The sequence below is a fragment of the Sapajus apella genome, unplaced genomic scaffold (assembly GCF_009761245.1).
Source record: "Sapajus apella isolate SASKATOON/1434 unplaced genomic scaffold, GSC_monkey_1.0 scaffold53, whole genome shotgun sequence".
Taxonomy (NCBI): Eukaryota; Metazoa; Chordata; class Mammalia; order Primates; family Cebidae; genus Sapajus; species Sapajus apella.
The window spans coordinates 15467233-15479802 of record NW_022436993.1 but is presented as its reverse complement, the minus strand read 5'-3'; the positions used below and the strand labels follow the sequence as shown (position 1 = coordinate 15479802).

At 43.5% G+C, this 12570-nt stretch overlaps 1 protein-coding gene across 3 annotated transcripts in view; it reads left to right on the top strand.

Moving 5' to 3' along the window:
• The first annotated feature begins 403 nt into the window (after positions 1–403).
• Positions 404–12570, top strand: part of SEC61A2 (SEC61 translocon subunit alpha 2) — a 49695-nt gene continuing 37528 nt past the window's right edge. For all 3 annotated transcript variants that reach the window (XM_032244059.1, XM_032244060.1, XM_032244058.1), the window contains exons 1-3: positions 404–551; positions 3807–3874; positions 6722–6787. In XM_032244059.1, the coding sequence (XP_032099950.1) occupies positions 545–551; positions 3807–3874; positions 6722–6787 (141 nt within the window). In that variant the 5' untranslated portion in view covers positions 404–544. The remainder of the gene's footprint in view (positions 552–3806; positions 3875–6721; positions 6788–12570) is intronic.

Sequence of the window (12570 nt, the reverse complement as noted above, 5' to 3'; positions counted from 1 at the left end):
GATAAGAATGAGGCAAAGTAAGATTGGTTCGGTCTCGTCCGCTCTCAGCGGCTCAGCCCCAGTCTTCGGGGCCGGAACTGTGAGCTCCGCGCTCCTCCGGCGGCTCCGGGATTGCGGCCTCCCCGAAGGGTGCCCAGGAGGTCTGGGTCAGCTGTGGCGCGCGAGGAAACGGCAGCTTCTCCACACTGAGTCACGAAAGCCTGTCGGCTACTAAGTGCACGACCACTCGGCCTCTGCGCGGCTCCCACGCCCAGCAGCTGCCCACCCGAGCTCCGCCCCCAGGAGTGCTAGCCCCGCCTCCCTGCGACCCGGCTCGCCCTGCCGCAGCGCCCGCGGTTACCATGGCAACGTGGCGGATGTCGGCCAACGGCCGGTCTGGGGGCGGGGCTGGGCCAGGCGGGCGCGCGGGTCACGTGGTGCGGGGCGGAGCCTGCGCGGGGCCGGCAGGAGCACGTCAGTAGCCGGCACCGAGGCCCGAGCCGCGGGAGCCGAGCTAAGTCAGCGCAGAGGCAGCGGTTTCCCCCGGGCCTCCCCAGCAGCCGCCATGGGCAGTGAGTAGCGGCGGCTGGAGCGGGGCTGTGGCCGGGAATGCAGGCCCCGCCTGGGCTGCGGGCGGTGGGGCCGGCGGTCTCTCAGGGTCGTGCGGGCCGGGGATGCGCGGGCCGTTACGGGCCGCCGCGGAGGGCGCGGGCCAGGGGCCTCAGTCGAGGCTCCCCCATGCGTGCGAGGCCTTGCCTGGCGGGTACCGGGACCCGGAGGCCCGGAGTTTGCGCTGGCTAGAGGGCGAGGATGGCGCTGGGAGGCCATTGGTTTTGGGGGCAGGGAGTTAGGGCAGCGGGTGAACCTGGACCACTTTTTAATTTTTCAGAAATTAAATTAAAGAAATCCCGTAGTTTTATTTCCCCATCACCCTTCCTTGGCATGTTGCGTTGAATAAAGCTCCCCTAACTCGTTTAATTAAAAAAAAAAGTGATGCCTGGTGTGTGTTTTAGGGGAGGAAAGGAGTGCATTGGTAGCACAGCATTTTGCCTAAACTGTTCTTTCTGTAGCGTTTACTGAACACTGTAAGGTTGCATAGCCTTACGGACAAGGCCTTATGTTATAGGAATGCATTTCAGGGTCTTCCCCTAATACGCTACCCCACATATGTGCAAGTAGCTGCTTGCATGACTGTGAAGATGTTCGTTGGATGAATGGGTCACTCATACCAAAGCAGGGCACCCATTAGCCAACTAGTGGACATTTGGGGGAAATTAGAACGGGAGTAGGAGAGACCCTTGGCAAAATTCTGCATCACAAGGATAAACAGGGGGCAGCCAGAAGCTCTGCTTGAACGTGAATACCGTTTACAGATGATCATAAAATGTCAAGGAGTCTGAGACAGTAGCTTGGATTGAGGTGGGAGGGAAAAGGGTTGGCGAGGTTCTAGGAACTCTCCTGATGTGATTGATACTTGTTTTGCGTTAGCGATCAATGCTTTCATAATTCAGATTTACTTTCCAGATAGTCCAGAATATTAGGTTGCTGCAAGAGTAATTGCGGTTTTCAGTTACTTTTCAAAAACCGCAGTTACTTTTGCATAAACCTAATAGTACTTGGGTAGCAAACATCTGCTCATGAAAATTAGTGAATTCTTTTGTAAAACATCAGTGAGTGGCAGGGCGCAGTGGCTCACGCTTATAATCCCAGCACTTTGGGAGGCCAAGGAAGGTGGAATACCCGAGGTCAGGAGTTTGAAACCAGCCTGGCCAACATGGTGAAACTCCGTCTCTACTTAAAATATAAAAATTAACTGGGCGTGGTGGTGGGCGCCTGTAATCCCAGCTCCTCAGGAGGCTAAGCCAGGAGAATCACTCGAACCCAGGAGGCGGAGGTTGCAGTGAGCCGAGATTGTGCCACTGCCTTCCAGCCTGAACGACAGAGCGAAACTCCATCTCAGAAGAAAAACAAACATCAATGACTGCCGTCATTTGTATACTTTTTTTAAAAAGGTAATATAGTCAACTTTAGGCTAACTGTGGAAATGTAATCACATCAGCTTTAAGACAGTTTTGGGATGTTAGTATACAGAATCCAGGTTTTTGTTTGTTTGTTTGTTTGTTTTTGAGTGGGAATTTTGCTCTTGTTGCCCAGGCTGGAGTGCAATGGTGCGATCTCGGCTTATAGCAGCCTCTGCCTCCCAGCTTCAAGCAATTCTCCTGCCTTAGCCTCCCAAGTAGTTGGGACTACAAGTGCCCACCACACCTGGCTAATTTTGTATTTTTTTTTTTTTTTTTTAGTAGAGATGAAGTTTCTACATTTTGGTCAAGCTGGTCTTGAACTCCTGAACTCAGGAGATCCGCCTACCTCAGCCTCCCAAAGTGTTGGGATTACAGGCGTGAGCCGCTGTGCCTGGCCCAGAATCCGGTGTCTGTAGGGGAGGAAGAGCCGAAGAGCCTAACTAATAGCTGGCTGTGGCTTGTCTTTCTCCACATTGCAGACCCTTTGGCAAAGGACAGAAACTTGAGAGATTGTCATCTTCACCCTCCAGTTCTCCATCAGGACTTGACTTAAGCCATCCCAGAAGATGGCGTCTATCCTTAAAGAACCTTTCTTTATCTTACCTTTATATACTGTAAGAGTAGTCTGGGAAAACAATACTTTCTGATGAAATGTAATTGTAAATTATCTGGGCTGATTATTTTACATAAGCAAGTACTCTGGCATTACCTGGGAGAGTAACCAGGCAATGAAATGTGAAGCAGAGATTACATACTTTAAAAAGTTAACTATAGGCTGGCCGAGTGCCATGGGTTCAACTTCTCTAACATACTAGGCTTCTACCCAGCCGCAATCCATCTTTCATCTCCTCACTCAAGCCTACACACAAGTCAAAATCTGGCTTCACTTTTACTAGACCTAATGTGATTAGAAAAGTCTATGCCAAAAACAGTTTCATAAACCCAAATTTCAGCCTCTATCATGACATCAACTCAGAAAGGCCTAGTCAAAGTCCTGTAGTCTCAGTACTTTGGGAGGCTGAGGTGGGAGGATCGTTTGGGGTCAGGAGTTTCAGACCAGCCTGGCCACCATGGTGAAATCCCATCTTTAGTGAAAATACAAAAATTAGCTGGGAGTGGTAGTGGGCACCTGTAATCCCAGCTACTCGGGAGGCTGAGGCAGGAGAATCGATTGAACATGGGAGGCAGAGGTTGCGGCAAGCTGAGATCATGCCACTGTACTCTGGCCTGAGCAACACAGCAAGACTCCATCTCAAAAAATAAAAGTTAACTATAGGAAATGATTCTGTAATTTTTTGTGACTTACACATTTCGGTATCTTTCAGTTGTTTAAGTCAGTTCTGCAGATTAAGCCCATTTCCTGTTGTACTTCCTAAGAGTACAGGGTACCCTCCTGTCTTCCTTGTCTGACACCTGTTTTCTTCTGTCATGCATTGTCTGATGGGTACCACAGTAGAGTGGATTTGCTCTCTTTGGACGTCGTGATGCCCTTTGAACCACTCCCTTTCTGTATGTATAAAATGATTGGATACAAGTGTGAGGACGCAAAGTTCTAGAAAAAGGATGCTTGGATGCCATTGTTCCTACTGACTAGCCATCAAACCATTTGGGCTTTTTTGTGCCTTTAATTCTATCTCTTTCTTTATATATCATTTGAAATGGAGAGCAGTATGATTATTTAATTTTGGGCTGTAAGGATGGGGTGAATTGCTGGTGAAAGAGAATATTTGTGTTTGATTCTCTAGAAAGATACATCTTTTTTTAACTTTATAATAATAGGGACGTTTATTCTTTTTCTTTTTACAGTCAAATTTTTAGAAGTTATCAAACCTTTCTGTGCAGTTCTACCGGAAATTCAGAAACCGGAAAGGAAAGTAAGTATAATATTTTAATAATATAGCAAGGACTTATCCTGCTAAACCAGCAAGATTCATTTCCTTTCTTCAGTCCTTCTCTGTTGGTAATATGCAAACTGTTGCTGCTCATCCTCCTGGCAAGAGGCACAGAGTGAATAAAACTAATGTAAACCTGTTTAAATCTAGATAGGTTATCTCATGCTTTCAGAAATGACTGTTCTTTAAGTTGTGGCATTTCCAAACTAAGTGTTTCTTTGGCCTGTGTGTTAGTGAAGACAGTATTCTCCTGTCTGCAGTGATCCTGTATAATTCCTGTAGTGTAGGGTGTATATTGTCCTTGCTAATGATGTGACCACTGGGCTAGAAGTAACCCAGTCTGCTGGATAGGTTTTGATGAGTACAGCTGTTTTATGTAAATGAATTGCATTTGTGCATATATGTACCTCCCATTTCTTGATTCATTCATTGGAGAGAAAAATGACAGGAATGCATTCAGAAGATAATTGTGACTGGGTCAAATACTTCTTCCATCATTGCAGACTTTCAGAGTTAAGGTATTTTAATTCTGGAAATACTATTAATCCAGATTGGCCAATTTCTAGAAATTCTTTATACTTTCAGTTTCTCATCAAACTAATAGGAATAGGGACGTAAAGATAGGTAAAAAAATTTTAAACTTCCTATTTTATTTAGAGGTTTTTTTTAGGTTCACACAAAAAAAGAAAGAAAAAAAAATAAATAGAGGTTTTTTTTTCATTGCTTTGAGATTGTAAAAATAGTTGTTCCATTTACATTTAAGGCATCTTGAGAAACCCTAGCTTTGCAGTCTGTAAAATATTCATGTGCCACCATCACAAGCAGGTCTACCTTTGCACAGTGCAGTGTTTACTGAGTCACATGCACATTGGATCTGTTTTGCTTTGCTTCCTTTTCAGTTTCATTTAACACCATACAATGCAGATGAGAACTGCCTGTATTTAAATTACCTTTTTTATGAAAAGTAAAGAAACTTGTATTCAGGAAGTTCAGCAGTTTGTTGTACCTGCTACTAAGGTGAAAGGGACATTTAAAGAGAAATCTACCTAAGACGGTACTTCAGAAAGGGACATTTAAGAGTGAATAATTCCATGTCAAGATGGGGGACATTAGTTGCATTTTCATGTGGATTTGTGCTTTAAATTTGCTGTTTCAAAAACCAAACACTGCCTGTTGTTACTCATAAGTGGGAGCTGAACAATGAGAACACATGGACACAGGGAAGGGAACATCACACACCAGGGTCTGTCGAGGGGTAGGGAGGAAAGGGAGGGACAGCGTTAGGACAAATACCTAATGCATGTGGAGCTTGAAACCTAGATGACAAGTTGGTAGGTGCAGCAAACCACCATGGCACATGCATATCTATGTAACAAACTTGCACCTTCAGCACATGTATCCCAGAACTTAAGTTAAAAAATATGTATATAAAATCAAAATATTTCAGGTAAAAATTTTGAAGTGAAAGAGAAACTGAAAAATCTAGATTTCGAAATTCTTCCCTCAGTAAAAGAAGATTAAAAAAATATAAATATAAGAAAGTTTAATTTTTTAGAACTTGTTTCTTTCTCTTTTTAAATTTGTATAATTTAAGTAGCCCAAGGGCAGTTTTGTTACGTGGATGTATTGTGTAGCGGTATTAGTGTATCCATCACCCAAGTAACGTACGTTGTACCCATGAAGTGATTTCTCATCATCCATCTCTTGCTGCCACCTTGTGCCCTTTGAATCTCCATCCAGTGACTATCATTCCACATCCTATGTCCATATGGACTCATTGTTTAGCTCCCACTTTTTTTTTTTTTTTTTTGAGACAGTCTCGCTCCATCGCCAGGCACCAGACTGGAGTGCAGTGGCGCAATCTCAGCTCACTTCAACCTCCGCCTTCTGGGTTCAAGCAATTCTCCTGCCTCAGCCTCCTGAGTAGCTGGGATTACAGGCATGTGCCACCACACCCCGCTAATTTTTGTATTTTCAGTAGAGACGGGGTTTCACCATGTTGGCCAGGATGGTCTTGATTTCCTGGCCTTGTGATCCGCCCGCCTTGACTTCCCAAAGTGCTGGGATTACAGATGTGAGCCACCTTGCCTGGCCTAGCTCCCACTTTTAAGTGAGAACCCACAGTGTTTGATTTTCTGCTTCTGAGCTGTTTCACTGAAGATAACCTCCTCCAGTTCCATCCATGTTACTGTCAGGGACAGCATGATTTCATTCCTTTTCATGGCTCAAAAGTATTTCTTTTTTTGAGGGGGACGGAGTTTTGCTCTTGTCACCCAGGCTGGAGTTCAGTGGCGCAATCTCGGCTCCCCACAACTGTCGCCTCCCAGGCTCAAGCGATTCTTCTGCCTCGGCCTCCGGGAGTAGCTAGGATTATAGGCATGTGCCACTAGGCCCAGCTAATTTTGTATTTTTAGTAGAGGTGGGGGTTTCTCCATGTTGATCGGGCTGGTCTCAAATTCCTGACCTCAGGTGATCCACCTACCTCAGCCCCCCAAAGTGCTGGGATTATAGGCATGAGCCACTGTGCCTGGCCTATATTTCATTATTTATATATAGCATATCTTTATCCAGTCATCAAGAAGCATGTGTACGTGTGTGTGTGTGTGTGTGTGTGTGTGTGTGTGTGTGTGTGTGTGTATGAGAGAGGATGGAATGTCTATTAAACTTTGTACCAAATAAACCAAAATGCTTGCTCTATAACACATGTGGACATTTCCAGCTTCTGATAATTAGGACCCAAAGAAGAAGCTCAAAAATCCTGACCCCCGCCGAAGAAAAATGTGCTGTTTCTTGGCTTTGATTGATCATTCCTTATATTTTGTTGTTCAGATCCAGTTTAGAGAGAAGGTTCTATGGACTGCAATAACACTCTTCATTTTCTTAGTATGTTGTCAGGTATGTAACTCCACTATTAAATAAATGTCTCTACCATTGTTTTAAGGTCTTGATGGTTAGAATTTGAGAACATTTTTTTTGTTAAAATAATAAATATATTAGCTCAACATCTCATCATCCATCTCTTGATAATAATGCTCAGTATATATTATTACTATCCTTTTTACTTTTTATTATTAATTTTTTTTTTCAGATGGAGTCTTGCTCTGTCATCCAAGCTAGATTCAGGGACATGATCTCTGCTCACTGAACTTCTGCCTGCTGGGTTCAATTGATTCTTTTGCCTCAGTCTCCTAAGTAGCTGGGACTATAGGCGCCTGCTGCCACGCCTGGCTAATTTTTGTATTTCTATTTTATTTTATTTTATTTTATTTTTGAGATGGAGTTTCACATTGTCATCCAGGCTGGAGAGCAGTGGTGCAATCTGGTGTCACTGCAACCTCTTTTTCCCTGGTTCAAATGATTTTTCTACCTCAGCCTTCCAAATAGCTGGGATTACAGGTACATGCCACCATGCTGGGCTAATTTTTATATTTTTAGTAGAGGGGTTTCACTGTGTTGGCCAGGCTGGTCTTGAACTCCTGACCTCAAGTTATCCACCTGCCTTGGCTTCCCAGAGTTCTGGAATTATAGGCGTGAGCCAGCGTGCCCAGCTGAAATTTTTTTTTTCCAACCTCCCCACCTACCCACCCCAGCTGAAATTTTGTAGTTTTAGTAGAGATGGAGTCTTGCTGTGTTGGTCAAGGTTTTCTCGAACTCCTGACCTTAGGCGATCTGCCTACCTCAGCCTCCCAGATTGCTGGGATTACAGGCATGAGCCATCGCACCCAGCCTGTTATCCTTTTTATCTGAGAATTTTTTTGTTTTCAAAAGAGACGGGGTCTCTCTAGGTTGCCCAGGCTGGTCTCCAACTTCTAGGCTCAAGTGATCCTCCTGCCTCAGCCTCCCTAGTAGCTAGGACTGCAGGTGTGCACCACCATGCCTGGCGAATTTTTAAATTTTTTTGCAGAGAAAGGGTCACACAAAAATAGAATCCTGTGGTTGTACTATGTTTAAAAATTACTAAAATTCAATGATAGTTTTTTTTTTTTTTTTTTTGAGACAAAGCCTCACTCTGTTACCCAGGCCGGAGTGATCACTTCAGCCTCGACTTTCCCAAGCCCAGGTGACCTTCCCACCTAAGCCTTCTGACTAGCTGGGACTATAGGCACAAGCCACCATGCCCAGTTAATATTTTTTGTATTTTTCATAGAGATGGGTTTTACCGTGTTGCCCAGGCTGGTCTCGAATTCTGGGTTCAAGCCATCTGCCTACCTCTGTCTCCCAAAGTGCTGGGATTACAGGCATGAGCCACCATACCCTGCCCAATGATACTTTCAAATAAAATTTTGCAGACATATTAAGTTCACAGTGTGAGGATAAAATGTGACCTGGCTATGTCTTAGGGTTGTTGTAAAGATTAAGTAAGATAATTTAGGTCAAGGTGGCTGGGTACAGTGGCTGATGCCTGTAATCCCAGCACTTTGGGAGGCCAGGGAGGGCGGATCACTTGACGTCAGGAGTTGAGACCAGCCTGGCCAGCGTGGTGAAACCCCGACTCTACTAAAAATACAAAAATTAGCTGGGCGTGGTGGCATGCACATGTAATCCCAGCTACTCGGGAGACTGAGGCAGGAGAATCACTTGAACCCGGGAGGTGGAGGTTGCAGTGAGCCGAGATCGCACCACTGCACTCCAGCGTGGGTAACAGCAAGATGCTGTCTCTAACAACACAACACAACAAAACAAAATAAAAAAACAATTTATTTTAGATCAATTTAGATCACAGTTTTTTGAGGAGTTCGAAAAGCTGTTGAAATACATGTAAGAACTTGTAAAAAATTATATTAGGAAGCAGAACAGATTAGGTACATAATCTGGAGAAAAGCTAACTATATTTTCTTTTTGAAGGATGAAATGATCTGATAGTTAAAGTACTTTTACTACAGTTTGCTTTAGATTTGTTTTAAATGGTCAGGGAGAGGAGTTTGAAAAAACAGAAAAATACAAAGAAAAAGAGAATAGTCATTCATATTCCTACCATCTACTTTCAGCATCTTACAAACTCCTCTCCCCATCGTTAAAAAAAAAGTCAACCTCATGGAGGTATAATATATAACAGTAAAGTACACCTGTTTTTAGGCGTACATTTTGAAGAGTTTTGACAAATTTCTACACCCACGTTAACTGCAACCTGTGTGGAGGTAGAAGATTTCTGTCACCCTCAAAGTTCATTATAACCCTTCTCAGTGAATCTCCATAGGCCGCCGCTGATCTACATTCTGTTACTCTGATTTGATTTGTTTTTTCTAGAGCTTCATATAAATGGACTCATATAGTAGTATTGTTTAGTGTCTGATTTCATCATAGTATTTTTGAAATTTGTCTGTATGATTGTTACAGCAGTAATTCATTCCTTTTTATTTCTGAGTACTGATATATGAATTTATTACAGTTTATTCATTCATTGACTTGTTGACATTTTGGTTGTTTCCAGATTTTGGCTACAACAAGTAAATTTGCTGTGAACATTCATGTATAAGTCTTTATATGGACATTTTTTCATGGATGAAATGGATGAATACTTAGAAGTACAGTTGTTGGTTAATTCTTTTTTTATTTTTTATTTTTTAAATAGAGACACAGTTGTAGTCTGTCGCCCAGGCTCACTGAAACCTCTACCTCCCAGCTTCAAGAGATTCTCCTGTCTCAGCCTCCCAAGTAGCTGGGATTACAGGCACATGCTACTGTGCCCAGCTAATTTTTGTATTTTTGGTAGAGCTGGAGTTTCACTGTATTGGACAGGCTGGTCTCGAACTCCTGACCTCAAGTGATCTGCCTGCCTCAACCTCCCAAAGTGTTGGGATTACAGGCGTGAGCCACTGTGCCCAGCCTCACATGTTTCATGTAATAAATTAATTTATGCGTCTTAGGTTACATTATTTCTTCTCTAATACGTTATATAGTTCCCAAACTGTTTCTTTCATCTTTCTCATGCTTAGGCAGCTCTCCCTAGTGTGGGAGATTATCCTCTTTCTTCTGAATCTCAAACAGGTTCTAGCCAGTTTTCCTGAGGGAGTGGTGGGAGGTGAGATAAACTGAGATAAGTACAGTGATGCTGTCTGGGCTCTGCTCTGTCTTCACTTAAAAAAAATTATTTTATTTAATTGGTATGATTTAATTGGTATGTAACTGATGTACATATTTTCAGTGTACATGTGATAATTGAATGCATTTGTATGATTATTAAATGCATTTGTATAATGTATAAAGATCCAATCAGGGTAATGAGGATATCCATCACCTTAAATATTTGTCTTTTCTTTATGATAGAAACATTGACTTATTCCCTTCTAGCTGTTTTTTGTTTGTTTGTTTGTTTGAAACGGAGTCTCAGCTCTGTCTCCCAGGCTGGAATGCAGTGGTGCGATCTTGGCTCACTGCAACCTCCGCCTCCCAGGTTCAAGTGATTCTTGTGCCCCAGCCTTCCAAGTAGCTGTGTGTGCAGGCGCATGCCACCACATCCGGCTAATTTTTTGAGTTTTTAGTAGATATGGGGTTTTGCCATGTTGGCCAGGTTGGTCTTGAACTCCTGAGCTCAAGTGATCCACTTGCCTCTGCCTCCCAAAGTGCGGAGATTACAGGTGTGAGCCACTGTGCCCAGTCCCTTGTAGGTATTTAAAAATATACAGTACTTCTTGGATTTTTGTTAACTGACTTGAGAAGCTTTCTACCATCTAACTGAGGGGGAGTGTCTTTCATTCTAGGCTCTGGATTGGTGCCCTGTAGTGGGGAATAATTTTTCATTCCCAATTCATTGTGGCCCATTATGCTTCACTTCCATCAGAGAGGCTCAGTTCCGTTGCTGTCTTCTCTTTCATCCATTTCTTCCCAGCTGCTGTTTCTACTGCCTCTTAGCCAGAGACGGGAACAAGATAAGAATATCTGTGCGTTTTACTTCCTGCAGATTTGGAACATTGGTGGGAGGTCTGAGATCCTGTCAACTTCCCGTTGTGAGGGTCAGGAGCAGCTCTAGTGCTGAGTCTCTTTCCTCCTCAGCTGTCTGGAGTTTTTCCCCCAGGACCACCGGGGCTTTGAGTTTACAATCCCTTTTCTTATTTTGCTGTTTCACAGATTTTTTTTCTCTTTCCAAAGCTTTTTTTCATTCTTGGTAGATTTTGCTATTTGACATGTTTTAAAAAATGTATTTTAGGCTGGGCATGGTGGCTTACATGTGTAATATCCTCACTTTGGGAGGCAGAGGCAGGGAGATAACCTGAGATCAGGAGTTCCAGACTAGCCTGGGCAAAATGGTGACACCGCATTTCTACTAAATATACAAAAATTAGCTGGGCATTGTGGTGCACACCTGTAATCCCAGCTACTTGGGAAGCTGAGACAGGATAATTGCTTGAACCTGGGAGGCAGAGGTTGCAGTGAGCCAAGATGATACCACTGTACTCCAGCCTAGGTGGCAGAGTGAGATTCTGCGTCAAAAATAAAAATGTATTTTATTATGTGTCAGAGGAGGAAAATGCTGTGATTTATTTTCATCTTGCCATCTTCCCCCAGAAACGCCTTGTTTGGCTTTCTGTTTGGAAATCCCTGGTGCTGATTTTCTATTTCTTGATCTGATTAGTTCAGGTTTCTATTAGGGCTTGGAATGCTTTGTTTCTCTGCATACTGTACTGTATTTTGTCAAGTTTGTTAAAAGAAAACTTGAAACAAGATAAACTTCGGGTTTCTTGAGCATTAAAGGATCCATGCATCTGACAGTGGAGGGTCAGAGAGCTGCTCATGGGTGTGGGCAATGAGCTTTTGTAGCAGAAGTCAAGAAGTTACTCAGTTGGCTACAGTTAGGCATTTGCCTCATTTGGGTATGTTCCAGTGAGAGGTTTCTATGTAGCCAATAGGCTGGTTGGCTGTCTGTGAAAGGCTGAAACTCATTCAGAACTAAATAGCCTCTAAGGTCATTTTCAGTTTTCTTTTGCGTGAGTTCAGGGTACAGAAACAACTGCAGGCTAATGGCTTCCTGCTTAGAGTTCCTTAACAAGTTGAAACTGAGCCTGGCGCGGTGGCTGACGCCTGTAATCCCAGCACTTTGGGACGCTGAGGTGGGTGGATCATGAGGTCAGGAGTTCAAGACCAGCCTGGCCAAGATGGAGAAACTCCATCTCCACTAAAAATATAAAAATTAGCCGGGTGTGGTGTTGGGCACCTGTAATCCCAGGTACTTGGGAGGCTGAGGTAGAAAATTGCTTGAACCCGGGAGGTGGAGGTTGCAGTGAGCTGAGTTCTCGCCACTGCACTCCAGCCTGGGCGACAGAGCAAGACTCCATTTCAAAAAAAAAAAAAAAAAAGTTGAGACTGATTATTATATTAGATATAGTGCAAAGTTTAGAACTCTGCAACTGTGACAGATTTATAGAAAATAGGCTCCTGTTGTTGCCCAACTGTTGTTGCACATGAGCCTCTAGCTGTGGAATTTTCTAAGTGAAATAAAATTAGAAACCAATTTTAATAATCCTATTAGCTGCAGGAAAGGAGGGTGTGCCATTAATTATGGGAGGTTGGCCTGTTCCATTTCCACAGAGCACCTAACCATGGGGGATTAAGGAAGGTCATTAGGCCAAGTCACTGCTTTCTACTTGTAGAATATTTTGATATGGACTCTCCTGTAAGGTTTCTTTTGTTTGTTTGTTTTTGAGATGGAGTCTCACTGTGTTGCCCAGGCTGGAGTGTAG